Source organism: Petaurus breviceps, unplaced genomic scaffold (assembly GCF_028583685.1).
Source record: "Petaurus breviceps papuanus isolate PSGF00001 unplaced genomic scaffold, PetGlider_PUasm1.0 90823, whole genome shotgun sequence".
Classification (NCBI taxonomy): domain Eukaryota; kingdom Metazoa; phylum Chordata; class Mammalia; order Diprotodontia; family Petauridae; genus Petaurus; species Petaurus breviceps.
Window position 1 is genome coordinate 2,977,764 of NW_027187352.1, and position 24,234 is coordinate 3,001,997.

A 24,234-nucleotide genomic window follows, 5' to 3' on the forward strand; every position below is an offset into this window, starting at 1 on the left:
CCCATAAGCAGCACTTAGGTGTATACTGAAGTGAATTAACACAAACCTGCTGTAAGCCCAGGGGGTCCTCTTCCCTCTTGGGAGTGATCTCTTAGTTATCATCTTGGACAAAGACAAATCCTAAATCTCTAGGACAGGTCCACCTGGCAGGGGAGGTGAAGGAAATGTTTGGGGGCACCCCAACAGTGACAGTGTGGCAGTGGACGTACTAGGTTGGGAGCTGGAATATCAGGTTGGAATCAGAGCACTATGAATATGACAGTCAGCAGGTCAATGAACCTCCCTTGACCTCAATTTCCTCCTCTGTAAGATGGGGGCACTTTTCAACTCTAAATCTTCTGGCATCATAGGATGTTGGTGACTCACTTTTGACATTCATTTATATTTGGCCCTGACTAGAATCACAGACAGAATCTTAGAGCTGTAATGGATATTAGAGGACATAAAGTCCCATTCCCTGAGAAGTGATTACCTTAAAGGAAGACCATCAAGGTTTCTTAATCTTGGTTCTGTGCAGTAATAAAATTTTTTTTTTCCAGTAACTATTTCAATATAGTTGGTTTTCTTTTATAAGCCCATGTATCTTATTTAATGTATTTAAAAAGGTGATTCTGAGAAGAGATCTACAAGTCTCCCTAGATGGCCCAAGGGGCCCAGGACAAAAAAAGGGTAAGAACCCTTGCCATGGATAAAGTGGGGGGTCAGTTACATGGAGAAGTTGCTTGTAAGACACCAAAAGGATACAGGCTGAGGCTCTGCCTTGGGGATTTCTCTGACTCTGCCAAGAGGACGTCAGGCTTTTCACTACTTCTAGATGATGACAACTTCGAAGGCAGCTTCTTATCATCATTGCTGTCCTTGTTTCCACAGTTCTCATCTAAACTGGAGGTTCCAGCTTGGGGAACTAAGACAGTTTGATCAAGAGCAAAATCTCCACTGTCTGAAGAGTCACTTGACTCACTGGCCTCCAGCTTCTCTTCCTGTGCTGCTTCAAGGACCAGAGAAAACCTCCTGCCCTCGCTAGTATCTCCTTTTTGAGATGAGCCTATTGCTTTGGAGTTCTTTTGATGCAGAGCCATATCTGTACTCAGTCTGCAGACACTGTCTGTTTCTGCTATAGGACCAGGGGAAGGCTGGGTCCTGTTGGGCGCATGCTGGCAGCTGTCCTGCTGCATCCTGGGGGGGGAATCATTCTTGCCACTCTCATCTTCTCTGGGGGAGTGTTTTGAAGTTAAGGTAGAAAGGTCATCTTTCTTTACCATTCTTGGCAGAAGGTCAATGGCCACATCTTCTTCTGATGTAATACTAGACCAAGGACTGGTCTTATCTGTCAAGGTTGTAATTTCATTGAGGGTTCTGGGCTGTATGAAATCTTCTTCATAATCATCATCACTGGAGTTTTGGGTCACCTCAGAATCCTCTTCAACTTCAATCACTTTCAAGGCCAATGGAAGGTTATTTTCTGTTGCTTCTTGGTCTGGGAACTTACCCAGTGTTTTCTTTCCAAGTTCTGGTATTTCAAGAGGGACAGGGGAGGGTTGGTCTTGGTGTAGAGCATTTTTCTCTTCTTTATCCTCTGCTTTATGAATCCTTAGGAGGCTCTTGCCTTCAGGATTTTCACTCTCTGCCTGATGAATATTCAACAATGATGGAGAATCCTTGGTTAGAGTTTGCAGATCTGAAGAGTAATAAATATAAAAAAACAGAGTTAGAAGACTTGAGTTTGAATTCTGGCTCTTTGACTTACTATCTGTATGACTTTTGGGCAAGTCACTTTGGTCTCTCTGTACCTGCTGCATTTGTAAAATTAGGAATTAAACTAGATGATCTCTAAGGTCCCTTCCAGCTCAAAATCTTAGTATTCTCCATGGAATCCTCACAATTACTATTTTCCCAAGCTACCAATTGTTACCAATGCTAGTCACTAGTCAGAACAGTACTTATTTATTTACAGGTTAGTGAACCCCATGAACCAAAGACTTATTCAATCTGGTAACATTTCTAGCCCTTTAATATGCCTAATATCAAAGAATAAGTTCTCATCTGTTTTTATACTACAGATAGAGCTCAGCTGGAACTTTGGTCTACTAGTAGTGAGGTATCACTAGGCAAATCACTTGATTTCTCTAAACTTCAGATTTCTCTTCTGTAAAATGGGACTGAAAATGCTTGTAGTATCTGCCTCAAAGAGGCAGGTCAGGCTAAAATGAGATAAGGCATGTCAAAATGTCTTTGAAACTATAATAGCTACAATCTAAAGGAAGAAACTATAATAACACAGTGTTCATTTCTTCCTTTTATAAAAAAAGTTTTATACACAAAAGTTTGTGTCTTTATTATGAGAGAGTAATTTCTAGAAAAGACCTCCAATTCCCAATTCAGAGTGAATCTTTCCTTTTAACAAAGAAGTATAGTCAATAATCTGACAACAGCATCAGGTTATACAAATTTAGCTCCCATTGTAATAGCGTTTTGTAGTTTAAAAAGTGACTTCCTCAAACAGTCTTTTGAGGTAGGTTGTAAAGTGCATTATAAATGTGAAGTATTATTTCAACAGAGAAAGTAGAGCATAGTGGAATGACCTAGATTTTAAATGGCTTCCTAATGTAAGAAATCATCTTTAAGATTCAAGTTAGACGCCATCCTCCCATAAGAATGTAAGCTCCCTGACTGCAGGTTCCCTGTTGTTTTTTATTTCCATATCCTCAATGTTGAGAAACATGGCCTTTCAGAGTAGGTGCTTCATTAATGTTTGCGGAATTGAGTGGAATAATCAAAATGCCAATTATGAACTGAAAATAAAACAGGAAAACTCAACCTCCACTAAAAAGACAAAGGAATGATTCTTGAAGAAATGTCAGTTCCAAGTTTGATGGGGAAAGGGTAGTTAAGAGCACAAAAAGCTCATTACAAACCCCCGATGGCAGGCACTGGACTGTGCACAGAGGTGTTCAATCAACATCTGCTGACTAAGTGAATGAACTGTCTCTAGGCAGAGCAGGGGAGCAAGTAAATAGTGAAACCTCTGATTCACTGACAAGAGCGCATTCCCAACCATAAATTTTTTGCTCTTTTAAAACAGCCTTGTGAATGACGTAGGGCCAGGAATATCATCCCTATTTTACACAGGAAGAATTCGAAATCCTAGAAAGAAGGGCCTGTCTTACTTTTTCATTTGTATCTGCAAGTGTTTTGCATAAAGTAGGTGCTTATAAACGTTTCATTCTTTCTATGTATTTCATTCTGCATAAGGCAGAATAAAGGAAGAAACTGAGGCACAGAGAAGGAAATAACTGGCTTAATGTCATATAGTAAAAGCCAGGAACAGAAATAGGACTACAACCCAAGTCCGAACACTCCCAGCACAGGCCTGTTTCTTTTACCTTGTGCTTTTCTAAACTGTAAAGCCAACCTTTGTATCCAGGCTCAGGAGTGTTTGGAATATTTGGAAGGAAGTGAACACAGTCACTGAAAGCTCAGCACAACAAAATGGAGATATTAACTGGAGAAGAAAAGAAAAGGCTTTGGCAGGGGCATGAGAGCTATCTAGAAGAATATAAAGGGCTATCCCAGAAAAGATGGCTTAGACTTATTCTGCCTGGGCCTGAAGGGCAAAAGCTAGAAGCCTTCCTCCTAGGGGGAGCTGCCAAGGCAGATTTGAAAGGAAGTGCTTCCTAATAAATGAGAATTTCTCCAGGTGGAATAGGCTACTTGAGGTGGTCATGGATTTCCCTTCAGGGGAAGTTAATGCAAAGTCCAGACCACTACTTGTGAGATGGTCTAGAGGGAATTTTTTTCAGGTATAGACTGCATTAGATGGTCATTGACATTCTTTGCAACTCTGAACTTTTTAATTTTAGCACCTGGGAATGAATTCCCACTCTCCCACTTCTTACCTCTGTGTTCTAGGACAAGTTACTCACTCTCATTCTTGTTTTCCTCACCTGCAAATTGATGGGGGTTGGACTAAATAAACTTGAAGATCCCTCCATAAGAAAATCTGAGGATCTCATCCACACCCCCCACACTCCTAAACCCAACTCTTTCTCCTGAACTACTGTGCTTTACCTCACAACTTAGGCCTATCCTAGAGGGAGGAAAGTTTTTGATTCCTTTTTGTTGTTCTAGTTAAATTGGAAATATCGATCTCTACTATCCTTTACAATCCGCCCCTTTTCTCTTCCCTTCTCACACAGATGGGCTTTTCTCAGTAACATGAAATCACCACAAGGGCCACCAGCTTCCTACCAGTAATCAGGGTGCTGACTTGAGATACCAAGTAATTAGATTTTTCTAAAATGTGATGGCTCCCTAAGTCTGGGCTTCTTGTTTCAGCACTCTGAAGATGGTTGCTGCTCTCCTGGGATGGCTGGGCTGAGTGGCTGAAGGTAAGCTGAGGGTAAGACTTTGTTAATTTCTGGTTGAAATACTTCTGAATCTGATCCAGTTCATTTAAGTTTTTCCTGTTAGAGAAAGGGGAAGGAAAAATGAGAAAGAGGTCATTGAATTTTATAATCTCACAGCTCAAAGAGATCTCAGATATCATTTCATTCAACCTGTGCCTGAACAGGAATTGCATTTACATCCCAAACAAATGGCCATCTAACTACTGTAAAGACCCTAAGTAACATGAAGCTTATTGTCCTATGAAAGAACTAGTTCCAACTGGCAGAAAGTTCTTCACTACACTTTCTACTCATTGTTTGCTCTTCACTCTATCTAGGTACGCCCAATTTTATATCTATATTAATAACACAGTATTTCAGTCAGTTTTCTCAGTTCCAGTCTTGTCCTCCATGTTATGTCCCACAAGGATTACTTGCTTTGGTCATCTCCTTTCTACACTCAAAAGGTCATCAGTGAATGGCTGTACTAAATTTGAGCTTGACAGCAGGAGCTGTCCTGTGTCCCATGTCTGTATCACCAGAACTAAGCAGAGGGCTTTGCACACAATAGGCACTTCATAAATACTTTTCATTCATTCTTGCTTATAGGATAAAGTCCAAATTCCTAACCTAAGCATCATTTAAAGGTCCAAGTCAAACGTCAGGACTTAAGAAGTCTTCCTCTCTAGCCTATTAATAATAACCATCACAAAGCACTCTGTACCCCTCATGTGCATGTACTATATGATACTATGTATTACATATAATATTGTATATTGTTAATTATTTATATTTTCCTCTTACTGAAAGGCAGCTTGGGGCAATGGAAAGATGGCTATATTTGGAGCCAGGAGAGACCTGAATGAAAATCTCAGCTCCCATATTTATTATTGTATAGCTATGGGCAAGATACTTAAGCTTTCCATATGTATTTCATTATCTATAAAATGAGGATAATAGTATCTGTGGTACATAGCTCAAAATAGTAGTTGTGAGGTTCAAATGAGAAAATGTATAGAAAGGTCCATGCACTGCAAGTCTTAAAGCACTGTATCATCATTGTCAGCTATCATCACTGCTGTCATCATTGGCTTACCAGACTGTTCTAGGAAGGCAGGAAATATATTTTATCCAAACTGTGTCTTCCCCAGCATATAACACAGGGCTCTCTGCACACAGTAGGGATTTAATAAATGAATGAACAAGTATAGCCCTACCAGATCGCCAGTAATTTACCAGTAATCTCCCTTCTTTGTCCTCCACAATAAGAGATCCTGATCCTAGTTGGGACAGTATTCTCAACATTCCTGTCCTCGTGTGCCTGCTATGCTCACAACTGCCTTCATTACTCAATGCAGTTCCCTAAATCCAGAATGTCTCATCACCGCCCTCCTTGTCCACCAGTCTAAATGCATGTAATGTTAATGGGATAATAAGATCTTCCCCACCCATTAACAGGCCTCACATGGAGCCCATTGGTGGAGGGACTTGCCTAAGAAGGAGCTTTCTTAGGGGGAGGCCTGCTTGTAGTAGGCTTGCACAAGTTTTGGTACTATGTTGGTTAGGCATTGAGTCGTGAGGGTTGTGATGCGTTCTGGCTCTGAGAAGTGTACATATACTCTGAGTTGGTATTTTGCTTTGGGGTTTTGCTTATGAGAAGGACTGTTTGATTTCCTGGTCAAGACTCTGAGTATGTATGTTCAGACCCCGAACTGCTCAGATGTAAAGGCTCTCTTGATCCAGTGGTGTATGTAAAGTGCACAACAATATTGCTTTGATTCAGGCAGTAACAGCTCTGTCTGTTGGTCTTTATGCTAATTTCTCTGCTTGTATTTTCTCTGATGTTCAGTGTGCTGACCTTTCCCCTGAATGTAATTTATAAAAGTAGGATTGTTAACCCTTTTTGAGCAGTCTTTCCTTTAAAAGTAGATCAATGAACCTGTGCTAGCAGGCCATTCAGGGTGTGTTAGGGTGCTTTCTATTACAATGCTGCTCTGTCCTTCAAGGTCCAACTCTAGAACCCCACAAAGCACCTGAATACAGTGTCTTATATTCTCCACTTCACAAAACCTAGGAATTTGAGAGTCCCTTGGAGTTCACATAAATATTTCATAGAGGGATTCAATCATTGTCCCAGTGCCTTGACCCTCATCATTAGCATAGGTGCACACAGATTTTCTGGGTGGTTACAAGCTTCCAGTCTTGAGATTTGATTTATGCTTTTTTCTTTGGAGGGCAATTGGGGTTAAGTGACTTGCCCAAAGTCACACGGCTAGTAAGTGTGTCAAGTGTCTGAGGCTAAATTTGAACTCAGATCCTCCTGACTCCAGGGCTGGTGCTCTATTCACTGCGTCACCTAGCCACTCCAATTTATGCTTTTTAAAAAATGGCTATAGGAGGGCAGTAACTTTGAGATATACTGTGGTACTCTCTGAGGTCTAAGGGAGAATCTGCCCCATGGTTTCTTTCTTTTTTTTTGTTTTGCTTTTTGGAAGGCAATTGGGGTTAAGTGACTTGTCCAAGGTCACATGGCTAGTTTTTGTTTTAAGTGTCTGAGGCCAGATTTGAACTCAGGTCCTCCTGATTCCAGGGCTGGTGCTTTATTCACTGTACCATCTAGTTGCTCCATAACCCATGGTTTCAATCCCAGGACTGTGAAACTGGAAAGAACCCCAGTAAATCACCTTTTTTACTATTTGAGGTATTGCTAGTATGCGGAAAAAAAAAAAAAAGGAGATCAGTGGTATTACCACTCACTAGCTAAATGAACCCAAGGAAATAACTTAACCTCTCTGAGTCTTGGCTTTTTCTATAAATGAATCTACAAAATAAGGATAATATTATCTATAGGTTTAAAACTTGATAATTTTAATGGATGTGACTTACGAACTATAATGTGTTATATTAAGCATAAGGTATTTATTACTGTTATTATCATCACTATTATTAAAATGTGACAAGGAAACTTGTATAAAATAATTTCATCATAAGGGCGTGTCTTTTGCCTTTTTTAATACTCCCAACACTAAGTATGGTGTTATATATAGAAGGTACTTAATAAATGCTTACTGAGTGACTACAATGACCCCTGGATAATTTATGTAAAACACCTCCAACTAATTATGGGACTGTGTTGGGCAATGTTCTGACAGTGCAGACCTGTCCACTGAGAGAAGGGCATTAATAGCTCCATAGGTTCATGTTCAGTCATTTCATTTACTAAGAATTTAGTTTCTTTTAGTTAATATTCTTGTAGTCATGGTACATAAGAATTTTCTCTTGGTTCTATTTTCATCCACTGTATTAATTTATACCACTTTCCTCATGTTTCTGATTTTTTCATGTTATAATTTTGCTGCAATAAATAACCTATGATTACATTTACATGCCACAGTTGTTCTACCAGTCACTGATTATTGGGCATCCACTTTGTTTTCAATTCTTTGCTACCAAATGATGTTAAAATGTTCTGGAGAACACAGGGCCTTTCTTTTTGTCTTGATTTCCTTGGTGAGTTAAGTCCAATAACAGAATAACAAAGTCAAATATCCCAGATAAATTTTTTTTTTTTTGCCTTTTGGAGCACAATTGGGATTAAGTAACTTGCCCAAGGTTACACAGCTAGGTTTTTTTTTTTGTGTGGGTGTTAAGTGTCTAAGGCCAGAACCGAACTCGGGTCCTTCTGACTCTGGGGCTGGCGCTTTACTCACTGCACCACCTAGACGCCCCATCCCAGATAATTTTAAAAAGAAATCCTCACCTGAGAGAGGTCAGGAGTGAATTATGGGATGAAAAAGCTAGTGAGTCCACTTGGTTGTCACTCTGAATAATCCCTTCAGCTTGCTGCAAGGATTCATGGAATCGGCGAACATTCTGCATATGCTCTTCATGACGAGATGCCTGGCTTCTCAAAGGTCCACTTCTAAAAAAAATTGATTAGGTCCTTCCTTTGAGAAAAACAGTTTGTACACAAACATAAAATGTGTATACCTAAGTGGATGGTAAAACGATAAAAATACAGACTGCATAAAAAAAGAATTTTAAAAAATCAGAAAAAGGAATAATATATTTAGTTCAACTATGGTAGGGAAATAAAATTTTTATGTATTAAACAGAAAAAATTACAGGAAGTAACAAGTTTGACTTCATAAAAAAAACAGCATAAAAAGAAAAATAACAGTTGGAAAAATATTTGTAGCAAATAAAACAGAAGAAAAACTTGTCATTTAAACTGTATAAAGAAACACAAATATTCAAAGGAAAAATTATTTCCTAATCCAGCACTCCTCTCTCTCACTAGGCTATATCGTCTCACTATATATGCTAAATACAAAGAGGTAAAAGGAAACACGGACACACAGACACAGACGGTAAAGGTAAAGAAACAGGAGTGACAGATGAGAAAGGTACATTAAAGTGGTCATATTAGGTCAGTAGTTTGAGATATTTTACAGTTTGTCTTATATAGAAATAGGGATAAGGTAAATATAAAAATAAAAAATGATGCCCAAATTCCTATTCCTATGAAAGACAACAGAACAAAATGAAAAACCAAACCCAAACAAAAATCACAAAATCTGTAAATTTATTCAGATAACATCCTTACTGAGGATGAACAGAACTCCCATGTCTATCACTCCCTCATCTCAAACCTAATCAGGTACTCACTTGGTCCCAAAATTTAGTTTGCCCTTGATCCATCTAACACAATAGGATGTTAATAGTGGAACAGAACAGAGAATATGGAATTCTAATAGAAACATCAGGACTGGAAAGGCTCTTTGAACGCAGAATGTTAGAGACAGATGAGACCTTGGAGATCACCTGATCCAAGAGAAACATGAGGCCCTAAGGAATTAACAAGCCTCAAAATTATCAACAATCTCAAAACTGCTAAATCCATTGGCTTTTTCCTCAGTCCAAGTAAACTTCTCTGCTGCTGCTGACCATCCCATCCTCCTAGACACTTTTCTAGATGGCTTCTACTACACTGCTCTTTCTCTTTTCCTCTTCAAGCAGCCACTCTGTAGTGTTCCTTTGTTGAAGCATCATCCTCCTCTCTTGCCCATGAAGCCTACATAGCCCTTATAAGGTTCTATCCTGGGCTCTCTCCTCTTTCTATACCTCTCTGTCTCCCTGGCTGTTCTTCAAACAAGACATTCTATCCCTCAGCTCCAGACATTTTCTCTGGCTGTCCCCCATGTCTGGAATTCTCTCCCTCCTGTAATGGGAATGCAGATTTGGAAGATCTTCCCTGCCCCTAGGCTAAAGTACACCTGGAGCCTGGGGTGGGAGGCTTGTTTTTCAGTAGATACTTCTTGATTGGCCAGTGAGTCAATAAGGTTGTTACATTCTCTGAGCCAGGGGAAGGCTATATAAGCCCTGATGTGTAGCTTTGTTTTGGGGGCTCACTTTGAGAAGTGTTCTGTGATTTGATCTGTATTCTGGGAAGCCGTTGTCCAGGCCCCCCCCCCCCTTTGAAAAACCCAGATGTTGATTGGGTATGGATGTAATGGCTGGACAGTTTGTAAAGCTGTCTACTTGATCTGTTTCTGTCTTGATAATTCTGCCTGTATACTTTGATGTTCGGGGTGCTGACCTTTTTCCCCTGAACAAGGTAAACGATATATGTCTGACTGATTAAAGTAAGCTTGTTAACCCATTTTGAGTTGCTTTCCTTTAACAAAGCAGATCCAAGAACCTGTGGTGGAAGCAACCCTGAGGACGCTTGGGGTGCTTGCCGATACACCTCCTCATCTGTACCTCCTGACTTCCTTAAAATCTCAAATAAAATTCTGTCTTCTATAGGAAGACTTTCCCAACTTCTTTTAATTCTAGTGCTTTCTCATTAATTCTCATTCCCACCTACATATAGTCTGCTTATATATATTTGCTTGTTGTATCCTCCATTAGATTGGAAGCTCCTTGAGGCCAGGATTGGTCTTTTGCCTCTTTGTACCCCCCAGTGTTTAGCACAGTAGATGCTTAATAAATGTTTACTGATCATATCAGCTTCAATAGGTTTAATCTGTGAGGATCATTCCCAAATTTATAGATCCAACCCTAATATCTTTCCTTAACTATGATCCTGCCTTTCCAGCTGCCTTCTGGATCCCTTTACCTATATGTCCTATAAACATTTCAAACTCAACATGTATAAAATAATCAGCTGTCAACCTTTCCAATTTTATTCCCACAAAAATCTCTTTTATCTGTCCTTCCCTCTCCAATTACATACGTAGCCACTATTCCACTTTAGGCTAGTATTACCTCATTTGGATTATTGCAATAGCCTTCTAACTGGTCTCTGTACTTTTAGGTTCTTCCTTTTTTTGGATATATTCTCCCCATAGTTGCAAAGTTAATATTCCTTAGATAAATGTTAGACCATATCATTCTCCTGCTCACTCTTGGTGAGCACTGCTCACTCCCTATTATATTGCTTCTAGGATAGAATACAAAATATGGAACCAGGCATTTCTAAAGCCCTTTGCAATCTAGCTCCTACTTAACTCTCCAGATGTTTCATATTACTTCCCTTTCACATATTCTGCTTTTCAAACTGTAGCTAAGTTGACTTCTTAGCTGCTCCCAAATTGAGTATTACAGCTCCAAGTTCTATGCCATTTCACAGGTTCTTCCCTATTCCTGAAATGGGTTTCCTCTTCATTTCTACTTCCCATCTCCTTCAATGCTTGACTCTGGTGTCACCTTTTCCATGAAAATTTCTTCCCTCCCCCAGTTGTTAGTGTTCCCCTTCTCTAAAAACTATCTTGTTGTGAATAGAGCACCTCCTGGAGCCAGGAGGACCTGAGTTCAAATCCAGCCTCAGACATTTAGCACAAAAACAAGCCTTGTGACCTTGGGCAAGTCACTTAACCCCAATTGCCCTCCAAAAAAAAAATAACTTGTATTTATCTGTCACACTCTCCCAGGAAATGTAAGTTCTGTAATGTCAGAGGAGTTTGTTTTATCTTAGTACTCCACACCTCATTCAGTGGCAGATAGGAGATGTGATTCTTGGCCTCTTGGGCCAATCAATGGTGCTTTCAAATGATGCTCCTCCTCCTCTTTTTCACCATCTTCTTCATCATCATCATCAAAATACACTAATCCCCATACACTCCAAGGTGGATAAAGATGTGATGCTTATGGTATCTCATAGGGAAAAAAAAAGTTGGTCTGGCTTTCAGGAGGTAAGGAGACTTTCAGGGTTTCCATTTTTTAAAGCAAAGAACTTTAACCAAAGTAAAAACTACCAGGCAATAAAAAACTAAATGTGGCATTTAAAAAGTTTGAGAGACATAGTTTCTGGGTAATTTAATTATTCTATTAATAAAGTCAGCATGTTCATTAATAAAAGGGTGGCCATTTGGCCATCTCTCTTAGACCCAAGGACCCTCATGATGGCGGGCTAACAGCTTATGTGCTCTCCCAAGAATAGGTGTTCCTGAGAATGGCAATCCAGTCTGACTGCTTAGTAATGAGTGAGAAAACGATGATTACAATGAGGGTCTTGGGGCACATGACTTGGATCATGGACCAAGCACCCAAATCTTGATCAAAGAGACATTCATTTTATTATCACCTGTCTAACAAAAGGGGAGAATCAACAATTTTTTTGAGATAATACAATGAGCAGCCTAAATTTAGAATTTCTTTTACTGTCTGATTAGATCTTGGCCTGAGTAAATCTTTGACAGAGATTTCTTTTTTATTTTAAAGCAATTGGGGGTTAAGTAACTTGCTCAAGGTTACACGGTGTAATGGAAATGCAAATTTAAAGATCTTCCCTTCCCCTAGGCTAAAGTGCACCAGGAGCCTGGGGTGGGAGGCTTGTTTTTCAGTAGATACTTCTTGATTGGCCAGTGGGTCAATAAGGTTGTTACATTCTCTGAGCCAGGAGAAGGCTATATAAGCCCTGATGTGTAGCTTTGTTTTGGGGCTCACTTTGAGAAGTGTTCTGTGATTTGATATAGATTCTGGGAAGCCGTTGTCCCGAGTCCCCCGGCTTTGAAAAAACCCAGATGTGGAAACCCAGATGTTGACTGGGTATGGATGTAATGGTTGGACAGTTTGAAATCTGTCTACTAGATCTGTTTCTGTCTTGATAATTCTGTCTGTGTACTTTGAAGTTCGGGGTGCTGACCTTTTCCCCTGAACAAGGTAAACGATATATGTCTGACTGATTAAAGTAAGCTTGTTAACCCATTTTGAGTTGCTTTCCTTTATCAAAGCAGATCCAAGAACCTGTATGAGCAGCCACCCTGAGGACGCTTGGGGTGCTTGCTGCTACACACAGCCAGTTATTTTTGTGTGGGTGCTGAGTATCTGAAGCCGGAACCGATCCCAGGCCTCCCGACGCTGCCGGCGCTCTTACTCACTGTGCCACCTGGCCACCCCGTCAGAGATTTCTCATACTGTCTGACTTCTAGATGAAGAAGTAGGAAAAGTTTCGTTCTGATTGAATAATTAGTTATTAGTACAAGAGTGAAAAAAATCATTTCTCACACTAAATCATACTTGAACTGAAGGTTTAGTTTTTCTTATAACATTCGAGTGACATAGAGACCACAAATATTAGTTTCCACATGAAAGTGAGGAAACTGAGGCTCAGAAAGTTGAGGTGGGGGAACTGCTTCTTCTTTTGTGGTGTAAACTAGAAGGGTTCTAGAAAGACTGTTGTGATAACAGGTAGATGAAATCACTGCAAATTAATTAATAGCCATGTATCTGTGGGCAAGACATTTCTACTCTTTTAGTTTCCTTATCCATATTGTGGAGCTGCTGCTACCGCCACTGCCCCCCCTCCCCAGTTACTTCTCTTTAGGCTTGTTTTCTTATGTTTAAAAGGAAGAGGCTGAACTAAACAACCTCTAAGGTCCTTTCCAAGTCCTTTCATACTCTAAGGCCCCTTCCAACACTATGTAGTAGTCTAAGTTCTAAGTTCCCTTCCAGTTCTAACATTTTATGTTCTAGTCAACATTTATTAATATACCAGATTCCTTCTCATCAGCTCCCAAAGCTCCTTTAACCTCTGCCATTTTATGTTCTAAGGCCCTTGGAGCTTTGACATTCTACATTCTAAGATTCTTTCCAGTTGACATTATGTTTTGGAAAAAAATTGTGCCTATCCTGAGGTAAGTGAAAAATGGCTAGAAAGAAATGTAGATGGGTCTTTTCTTGAGCTGCTAATATAATGAAATGAATGTGGCTTCCTATTCTTTTACTGCGAAAACATGCCTTACTCCCAAGTGTCTCATGCTGAGTTGGATAGGTGCATTCCTTTTCACTAACTGGCCAGGGTTTTTAGAGGGGAAAGGTCATGAGAAGTACTTAATATACAGTTGCTGTTTTTAAATGTGGAGCTAAATAGCAACAGAAAGGAAAGAGGGCAATCTTTGCCCCTGAAATGTTGAATTCTGTAGCTCACAAAATCTGCAAATTTACAAGGCCCCTCCTTCCTAAGACCACAGGGTTGAAGGGATTATATAACAGGTCAGTTAATGTCTCTACATCTTTCTTTTCAGAAAGGAATAACAGAGAGCGACTCTAAGTTCTCATACTTCTTTTTCCTAAGCCTTGTTAACAAGACATTTTACTCACCTCCTAGGGGAAGATACATTATTATCTTTTGAACAGCCATGGGCTAGTTGATCCAGGGTATATCTTCCCATGCAACTAGGAAACGCAGAGGTAGAGAAGGAAAATGGACTATACTTTGGAATCTGCTAAAAGAAATAAGATAAAATTTCCCTTAAAAAAAAAAAAAACAGATAGAATCATAATTTTTTCACGTGTGATAGTTATCTCCCCAACTCAATACAATTAATGTAGCTCTCTATAAAATTCTCCAAACTCCCCAACCCTGATGAACCTAGTAGGGATGTGAATAAAGCTATGTGGCCTTGTGTAATCACTTGGTATCTCTGGGCCACAGTTTACTCTTAGGAAACTTATAAGAGGCAGTTTACTCTCAGGAAAACAAAAGGCATCTAAGGCATCTTCCAGCTTTAAACTCCTATATTCTAAGATCTCTTTCAGATTAGAGATTTGGAGATTCTATAAATATAATCTCCTTGAGAGAAGGAACTATTTTTTTTTTGGGGGGGGAGAGAAATGATACCATATTAGGCACTTAATGAATTGTTGATTTATCAATTGAATGGGTCACAATCAGTAAGTACCATAACTGGTTTGTGTGGGGAAACAGGTTACATACCGATAAGTCAGGTACCTTGGCCCCTTGCCTAGCTAGTCTTTCTTCTTTTAGATGAATGATGCTTTCCAGGGGGGAGACAGCAACTTTAATCTGCCCCTGGCATTGTCCACTGAAGTCTGCAATGTTGTACCAGCCACAAACAAACTGGAATCCGGACAGAAGAGGTGAGAGGTCCACAGAGGCAAAGCCGATCACCCGTTCCACAGCTATGGCAGAAACAAAGAGAAGAAGGGTAATTAATATAGCTATGGGAGCTCTGGTTAATAAGATCAGAAGTTTCAAGTAAGGAGGTTCAGGGACTTTAAAGGATAGAAGACAGACTTATGATGAGAGATGGGCAAACAAAGACTTCTTTTCCTGTTATCAACTCCTCTTTCTATTTATCAGGAAAAAACAGGCAGAAAGCCTGAGTTTTGTTGGCTTTGTGAAGAGGAAACCAGAATGTACACCCAAATCTCTGGGTGTCTCACTGCCTCTGGAAGATCCTTCCTGAGCCCAAATTTCTCAGTCAACTTCCTAGGACAGTTTCAGAAAGTTGTTTTGCAAGCATAACTCTAGTCACCTTTGAAAAATCACTGTCAAAGGTAGAAACTACAGAAGAGTGTGGAATTGCTTTTATTCTGCAGAACAAGAGGCTGGAGATGTTTGATCTCTGAGGGCTATTCACTTTCTTAACATTCTCTAAGGTCTCGTCTAGCCCTAACATTTTACGATCTAAGGTCCTTCCCAGCTCTAACTTTCTATGTTCTATGTGAAAAGGAAACTTGTTCCTGCTCTGTCATTAAACAACCTGTACCTTAGGTTTCTTATTCTAAAAGATGAAGATTATCATCTTGGTTCTACCTTCCTCACAAGTGTTGAGAATAAAAATCATATAGTAGAAAGAACAATGGAACTGAAGTCTTAAAAAGACGTGATTGTGTTTCTGCTTTGTCATAGTTCTCTAAGTTAATCACTTCCATTTCTAATTCTCAGTTTCCTTTTTTGTAAAATGAGGCTGGAGCAAATCAAGAGTATTTAACCTTTATTATATCATAGATCCCTTATCAGTGTGTTTTAAATGCATAAAATAAGATTCACAGGAATAAAACCAGTCCTCTCCTGGCTATGGTTCTGACTCTAGACTCTATCACTTTACTTCAGCTCCCTTCTTACCCTGGAAGTTACTCCCTCCTGCTCCCCCTAGAACACAACCTTGGATTCTGCAGCCTGAAGCCCTCTTCTCTAACTGGCAAGTTCTTTTTGGAATTTCCGTTTTGAGGAAGGGCCCGGTACAACCATCCTTCTTTCCTCTATGCTTTGGACTTCTCTCTGAACTCTCCAATCCTATGGTCACTTTTCAGCTCATCTTCTTCCAATACAATGTAAATTCCTTGAGGGCAGGGACTATCTAATAAATGCTATAGACTTGACACTGAAATATATTTTAAAAAACCAAGTTCATAGACCCTATGTTAAGAACCTCTGGCTTAGGGGCGGCTAGGTGGCGCAGTGAATAGAGCACCAGCACTGGAATCAGGAGGACCTGAGTTCAAATTCAGCCTGAGACACTTGACATACTAGCCATGTGACTTTGGGCAAGTCACTTAACCCCAGTTGCCATCCAAAAAGCAAAAAAAAAACCAAAAACCCCAAAATAAAACAAAACAAAAAAACCTTTGGCTTAGATAAGTCTTGAAGATGCCTTCTAGCTCTGACTGTCTATATTCTAATGTCCACCACCTTTGATATTTTGTGTACTAAGGTACTTTTACAGGTGCCTTACATAGATTTAGAACTGGAAAGGATCTCAAAGGTTATCTGACTTTTATTAGAACTGGAAAAGATCTCAAAGATTATCTATTTATTTATTTTTTGCTTTTTGGAGGGGGAAGGCAGGGCAATTGGGGTTAAATGACTTGCGCAAGGTTACACAGCTAGTGTGTGTGTGTATGTGTGTGTGTTAAGTGTCTGAGGCCAGATTTGAACTCAGGTCCTCCTGACTCCAGGGCCAGTGCTCTATTCACTGCACCACCTAGCCGCCCTTATTTTTTTTTTTTTTAACAGATGAGGAAACTGAAGCCAAGAATGGTTAAGTGATTTATCTAAAGTTAAAAAGGTTAGTAAGTAGCAGACTAGACTTGATCCTGGTTCTCTGAATGCAAATCCAGTGTTCTTTCCACTCATCTGTGTTTTCTTTCCTAGATATTATCCTTTGTTCTTTGCTATCTGACTCCAGGCATATCAATAAGTCAAAAGTTGGGACGGTAGCCCAAAAGATTTAGGGTAAGAGAGGCATAAGCTTTTACTATTAGGAAAGGGGATGGTTCTGCTGTACTCAGACCTAGATTACTAAGTTCTGTTCTGAATATCACATGTTAGAAGTACATTGATAAAACAGTATCTTCACAGGAACGAAACCAGCATGGTGAAGAGGTTTAAATCTACATCATATATGGGGTGGCAAGGTGGCGCAGTAAATAGAGCACTGACCCTGGAGTTAGGAGGACCTGAGTTCAAATCTGGCCTCAGACACTTAACACAAAACTAGCCATGTGACCTTGGGCAAGTCACTTAACCCCAACTGCCCTACCTTTCCCCCTCTAAAAAGCAAAAAAAAAAAAAATAACATGAAAAGGTTAAAAAAAAATCTACATTATATAAGGATTGGTTGAAGGAAACAGGGATGTTTAGTCTGGAGAAAAGAAAGTCGGGAAGACAGGATAGCTATCCTCAAATATTTTAAAGATTGTCTCATGAAACAGGGATTAAGTTTCTTCTGCTGGGCCAGAGGGCAGAACTAGAATTAGCATCCAGAAAATGCCAATTTAGGCTGAATCAAATGAAAACATGCTAACATTCAGTCATCCATAAATAGAATGGACGACCTCAGAGGCAGTGAGTTCTCCAAGCAAAGTCTATCACTTGTTGGGCATACTACAGCAAGGATGCCTTTTTGTGAATGCACTGGACTAGATGGCCATTAAAATTCTTTCTGACTCTAAAATTCTGTGATCATGACAAAGGGGAAATCCTAATTCTTCTTTCTAGCTTCAATTCTTTGGTCTTGTAAAGTTTACTGACCTATGAGTCAGAAAGATCAAGCTTGAAGCTTAGAGGTCCACTGACCAAATTGTATGACACTTCATAAGTCACTTTCTCTGAGACTTGGGTTCTATACAAAATGGGAACAATATTCATAATATCTATTTCATAGAGTTATTGTGAAAAGTGCTTTGCAAACCATAAAGTGTTATATAAGTGGAAGTTATTCTTATCATTAACTGTCCCACTGTATAATAGTGCCTACCAAAGAGAACATGCCTAGAATGTCTAGATTTATCTGTACTACATCAACATATAGTGCCTTTTACACTGTGGATATTTAGTAGATGTTAAATTTTGTGCTCTTTAAATCTATGCAGGAATCTCCTACTGCTGACAAGCAATAGCTATGGGTGTTGATAAAGGGAGATGGCTTGGACGGTGCATAAGAAATTCCTATACTCAAGCAGTTGTAGTGGTAGCAGTAAGGGGGATGGAGTTAGGGATGGGGGTAGAGAGGAGGGAAGCAATACTGATAATAAAACAAGAAAGGGCTATTGAGACATTAAAAAAAAATGCATAAGGAAGTTCAGAAGGGAGCCTAATCAAGACAGGACAGTCAAAAAGGTGACTGATTTTAAGCTACATTAACGTAGGCATACTGTCCAGAACAATGGGGGTGACAGTTCCATTTCCAAAGGAAAAAGGTAGAGTTGAGGATCGGCAGGGCATGAATAGCAGTAGGATAAAAAAGCTAGAGATTCAAAAGTGAAGGACAGGGAATGGTTGAAATGTGAAGGGGAAACAAGACCCCAAGGCCAGAAACAAGGTGATGGACTAAGTGAGCTTGCAAGGATTATGGATTACAGGTCTAGGTGAGGGTGAATAGATTTAATAAGGACATAACTTTGGGGGATATTCTGGGGAAGTATGTTCCAGATGGTTCTTGAGGTTCTGAAAATAGGGAATGAACTGTGTAAAATAATAAAAAACTAAAAATTTGGAAGATGCCAGCATAGATGTGCTGATAGAATATCCAAAAGGTAATGATGCTCATGAAGCATTTTCTAATGCAAGAAAGGAAGGCGGCATGATCCAGTGGGAAAGACCACTAGATTCTGAGTCAGAGGCAGTGGTTCAATCTCAACTCTGCTACTTGCTCTCCAAGTAATTACGGCCTAATCATTTAACTTCTCTAGGCCTCAGTTTCCTCATTTGTGACAAAAAGACTACTGAGGCTCCTTCCTATTCTAAATCTATGATTTTATGTATCAATTAAGATAATTCTTACCATGTTTTCCTGAATTCACATTTGTCATTTCTTACTATAAACTAATATCACATTTGTGTATTATAATTCCCTAGGAAATGGACAACCAATTTGTTTCTGGCCCTTTTTATGATAGCACAAAAAAGTGATGCTATGCGAATATTTTGGTATTTATGAGACCTTTCTTTATATTTTTTAGAGTATATGCCCATCAATGGATCAAAGAGTATAAATAAACATTTTAGTTAATTTTTAAAAGCATAATTCTAAATTGCCTTTCAGAAGAACTGGACCAATTAACATCTAAACCGGTATTTTCTAATGTTCCCATTAATTCTTTTCAGATAAGAAATCTTCTCCCAAATAGCTTATGGTCTTTGATTTATTGAACACCGAGTTATTGTATTCATTTATTTTTGTTTCTTGTTTGTCTAGTTTGTTTCACTTGTCTACTTTTCTACCTTTAAATCAATACTAAGTAGTTTTAATGGTTATTATTTTATAATATAACTTAACTTCTAAGGGCAATTCCCTCTATTTTTACATTTTTCATCATTTACCATGAAATTCCAGACCTTTTATTCCTCCAAATAAATTGTTACTGTTTTATTAGCTTTGTAAAGTAGAATATATAGCATTAAATCCACAAACTTATTTTGGTTGTATTGTCATTTTACTTATACTGACATGGTTCAAAGATGAGCAATTAAAAGCTTTACTTCAGTCTTTTTTGATTTCTTTAAATAGTACTTTGTACTTCTACTTCTACAAATCTTTAGAGCAACTTGGTGATGCCCAGAAAATAAATTTGGAACTATAACCAAAAAACAACCAAGTATTTCTCTTTGACCCAATAATAGCACTTCTAATATATACCCCAAGGAGATAAAAGACAGAATACTAGTTATCTATGTTCAGAGAGAGAGAACTGAAGAAGTATTGAGTATAGATTGAAGCATAACCTTTTAACTTTATGTTTCTGCTTTTTGTTTTTCTCCCATGACATGGTGTAATGGGAATGCAAATTTGGAAGATCTTCCCTGCCCCTAGGCTAAAGTGCACCTGAAGCCTGGGGTGGGAGGCTTGTTTTTCAGTAGATACTTCTTGATTGGCCAGTGAGTCAATAAGGTTGTTACATTCTCTGAGCCAGGAGAAGGCTATATAAGCCCTGATGTGTAGCTTTGTTTTGGGGGCTCACTTTGAGAAGTGTTCTGTGATTTGATCTGTATTCTGGGAAGCTGTTGTCCAGGCCCCCCCCCCCCTTGAAAACCCAGATGCTGATTTGGTATGGATGTAATGGTTGGACAGTTTGGAAATCTGTCTACTTGATCTGTTTCTGTCTTGATAATTCTGCCTGTATACTTTGAAGTTCGGGGTGCTGACCTTTTTCCCCTGAACAAGGTAAACAATATATGTCTGACTGATTAAAGTAAGCTTGTTAACCTATTTTGAGTTGCTTTCCTTTAACAAAGCAGATCCAAGAACCTGTGGTGGCGGCAAACCCTGAGGACGCTTGGGGCGCTTGCTGCTACACATGGCTAACATGGAAATATGTTTTTCATGACTTCACAAGTATAACTGATATGATGTTGCTTGCCTTCTCAATGGGAAAGGAAGGGGAGGGAGAGAATTTGGAACTCAAAATTAAAAAAAAATTGAATGTTAAAACATAAACAGGAGACCACTGTTTATGTTTTAACATTCATTCTGAGAAAGCAGTTTTTTTTGGGTCTTAAGTTGATAGCTTTTTATTTATTGATTTCTTTTTGAGTTTTCAACATTCATTTCCACAAGATTTTGAGTTACAAATTTTCTCCCCGTCTCTCCTCTATCCCCCACCCCAAGAGGGCAAGCACCCAGAATACCCCTTACCCCAATATGTCCTCTCATGTTCCCTCCTTACCTTCTAGTAGGGCAAGATGGATTTCTATATCCCAGTGCATGTATATTTTATTTCCCAGTTGCACATAAAAACAATTTTAACATTTGTTTTTAAAACTTTGCATTCCAGATTCTCTCCCTTCTTCCCTCATCACTCACCCTCACTGGAAAGACAAGCAATTCAGTATACGTTATTCAGGTGTAGTTATGCAAAACATTTCCATAGTAGTCATGTTGTGAGAGACTAACTATATTTTCCTCTATCCTAGAAGCTTCCCAGAAGAACTGCTACTGTGAACAGCTTTTTAAAGGTTCTGATTACTCAGTATAGTGATCACTCTATTTATTCCATAATAAATGCAAAACATCCATGGAAAATTAAGGTACAGCATAATTCAAAATATAGCATTAACCATATTTTAACTTATCACAGAAAATCACAATATAATATTCACAGCTAGTCTCAAAGTAAAATAGTCCCTCTTAAGTTAATTCAATCAGTCAAAAAAAGTCACTCTTAAGTTAATTCAATCAGTCATTTATCAGTAGTATCAAAGTACACAGCCAAAGTCTTCTACTCTTGGGGTAAAGTCTTGATTAACTCAATTAGTCATTAATCAGTAACAATAGTACCCTCCACCCCTTAGGTCACTAGTAAACTATAATTCCATAATTACTCAGTACCCAAGGAAAAGTCTTTTCATCTTGACTTGGGGACTGTTCTCAGATTCCCTGGATCCCCTTCCATAGTCCCAGATTCTACCTGGATTCAATGGCAGATAGCTCCCAGTTCCTTGACCAGCTTTCTGGGCAGGTCCTGCTCCACACTGGTGTTCACAGGGTCTGGTCCATGTCAGATCCCTCACCATTTCTGCTCCAAGGAATTCAAGGCTCAACCAAGCCACAAACAAAGTCTCAGTATCCTGGTCATGCTCAGTCACCTGGGCTCCTGGCTCTGGGATCCTGTTCACACAAGGAGCTCCACCACTACCACAGGTTCTCAGGACTCAGTTCTCCATTCTCTCTTCTGTAGCTGCTCTGCCACCAGATCTCGGTCTCAAGGAAATTCTGACGTGCCTCTCTAGAGCTTTTCTTATATACACAGTACTACCTACTTAACTTCCTTTAGTCAACCCCTTCCTGTTATGTCACTTAACAGGAGACAGCAGTTCATACCATCTGTTCCCCCAATCAGAGGCTTGATCTGTTACTAAGTGCTAAGTACCTGCTACTTTTGCCAACATAAAGGGATCTACAAATTAAAAATTACATTACCATTACATTCCACCCCTCTAGGATCCTTGGCCTTACAATCTCAATATAAATGGCCATGGATCCTGGAATGAATAGAAGCACTATAATCCTTCCCGACTACGCCATAATGTAATGCCATGCAAAGAAGCTTTCCAGAAGAACTGCTACTGTTCTGAACTACTATACCTCCCCCACTCATTCTATTTCCTCCTTTGACCCCGTCCCTTTTCAAAAGTGTTTGCTTCTAACTACCCTCTCCCCCAATCTGCCCTCCCTTTTATCATCCCCTCTCTTATCCTGTTCCCTCCTACTTTCCTGTAGGGTAAGATACCCAATTGAGTGTGTATGTTATCCCCTCTTTAAGCCAAATCCAATGAGAGTATGGTTGACTCACTCCCTTTCATCTTCCTGCTCTTCCCCTCCATTGTAACAGCTTTTTCTTGCCTTTTTTATGTGAGATAATTTACCCTATTATATTTCTCCCTATCTCCTCCCAATATATTCCTCTCACTTTAGTTTTATTTTTAATATACCTTCCCTTCATATTCAACTCATCCTGTGCCCTCTGTCTATGTATACAGTACAAACACACACATATACCCTTCAACTATCCTCCTACTGAGAAAAGGCTCATGAGTTACAAATATCATCTTTCCATGTAGGAATGTAAATAGTTCACATTTAATAAGTTCCTTATGACTTCTCTTTCCTGTTTACCCTTTTATACCTCTTGTATTTGAAAGTCAAATTTTCTGTTCAGCTCTAGTCTTTTCAAAAAGAATGCTTGAAAGTCCTCTATTTCACTGAATGTCCATATTTTCCCCTGAAGTATTTATACTCAGTTTTGCTGGGTAGGTGATTCTTGGTTTTAATCTGAGTTCCTCTAACCTCCGGAATCAAATTCCAAGCCCCCTGATCTGTTAAATGTAGAAGCTGCTAGATCCTGTGTTATCCTGATTGTGTTTCCACAATACTCATATTGTTTCTTCCTGACTGCTCATAATATTTTCTCCTTAACCTGGGGAACTCTGGAATTTGGCTATAATATTCCTAGGAATTTTCTTTTTGGGATCTGGTTCTAGAATATGAGGGTAGTTTTCCTTGATAATTTTTTGGAAGATGATGTCTAGGCTCTTTTTAAAAATCATGGCTTTCAGGTAGTCCAATAATTTTAAAATTATCTCTCCTGGATATATTTTCCAGGTCAGTGGTTTTTCCAATGAGATATTTCACATTGCCTTCTACTTTTTCATATGTTTGAATCTGTTTTATAGGATCTTGATTTCTCATAAAGTCATTAGCTTCTATTTGCTCCAATCTGATTTTGAAGGAATTATTTTCTTCAATGAGTTTTTGAAATTCCTTTTCAATTTGGCAAATTCAGCTTTTTAAGGCATTCTTCTCTTTACTGGCTTGCTGGGCCTCTTTTGCTCTTTGAGGTAGTCTGTTTTTTAGGGTATTATTTTCTTCAGTATTTTTTTGGGGTCTCTTTTAGCAGGCTGTTGACTCACTTTTCATGATTTTCATGCATTATTCTCATTTCTCTTCCCAATTTTTCCTCTACTTCTCTTACTTGGTTTTAAAAATCCTTCTTGAGCTCTTCTATGGCCTGCGAACAGTTCATATTTTTCTTGGAGGTTTTGATGCAGGAGTTTTGACTTTGCTGTCTTCTTCTGGCTCTATGTTTTGATCATCTTTGTCCTGAAGAAATGATTCTATAGTTTGAGTATGCTTCCTCTGTTTGCTCATCTTGCCAGTCAATTACTTAACTTTTGAGCTTTTTGCCACAGTAGAACTCTGCTTCTAGAGTGGAGAGTGCTGTGTCCCAAATTTCTGGGGTTTTGTGCAACTACTGGCAGAGCTTCTTCTAGGCACCTGCCTCAGAACTGTGAGGAGGACTCCCTCTCCCCAGCCTCAACAAGCTCTGCCACACCAGCACTCCTCACCCCAGGACCTCTTACTCAAGACTGTGACCCAGATCCAAGCAGGGCAAAGCAAGAGAATCCCGCCTCAGTGCCAGCAAAGAGATTTCTGCAATTGCCCTCTGATAGGCCACTTGGTCCCCCTATGATCTGTGGGCCTACAGCTTTGGAAGCAGTCACTGTGGAAGTGGCTATAGCTGCTGCCATCTCCGCTGCCCCAGGGTAGGGGCCAGACCATGTTCTTCTCTCAACTAGAATCAACAGAATTTCCCACTG

The 24,234-nt window shown here is 39.3% G+C and overlaps 1 protein-coding gene across 1 annotated transcript in view; it reads right to left on the reverse strand.

Moving 5' to 3' along the window:
- The window catches only part of C2CD3 (C2 domain containing 3 centriole elongation regulator), a 183,250-nt gene that overhangs the window by 20,775 nt on the left and 138,241 nt on the right, over positions 1 to 24,234 (reverse strand). The window contains exons 27-31 of the mRNA XM_069070830.1: positions 14,608 to 14,813; positions 13,992 to 14,116; positions 8,146 to 8,307; positions 4,249 to 4,463; positions 745 to 1,678 (exon numbers count right to left, since the gene is read on the reverse strand). Coding sequence (XP_068926931.1) covers positions 745 to 1,678; positions 4,249 to 4,463; positions 8,146 to 8,307; positions 13,992 to 14,116; positions 14,608 to 14,813 — 1,642 coding nt within the window. The remainder of the gene's footprint in view (positions 1 to 744; positions 1,679 to 4,248; positions 4,464 to 8,145; positions 8,308 to 13,991; positions 14,117 to 14,607; positions 14,814 to 24,234) is intronic.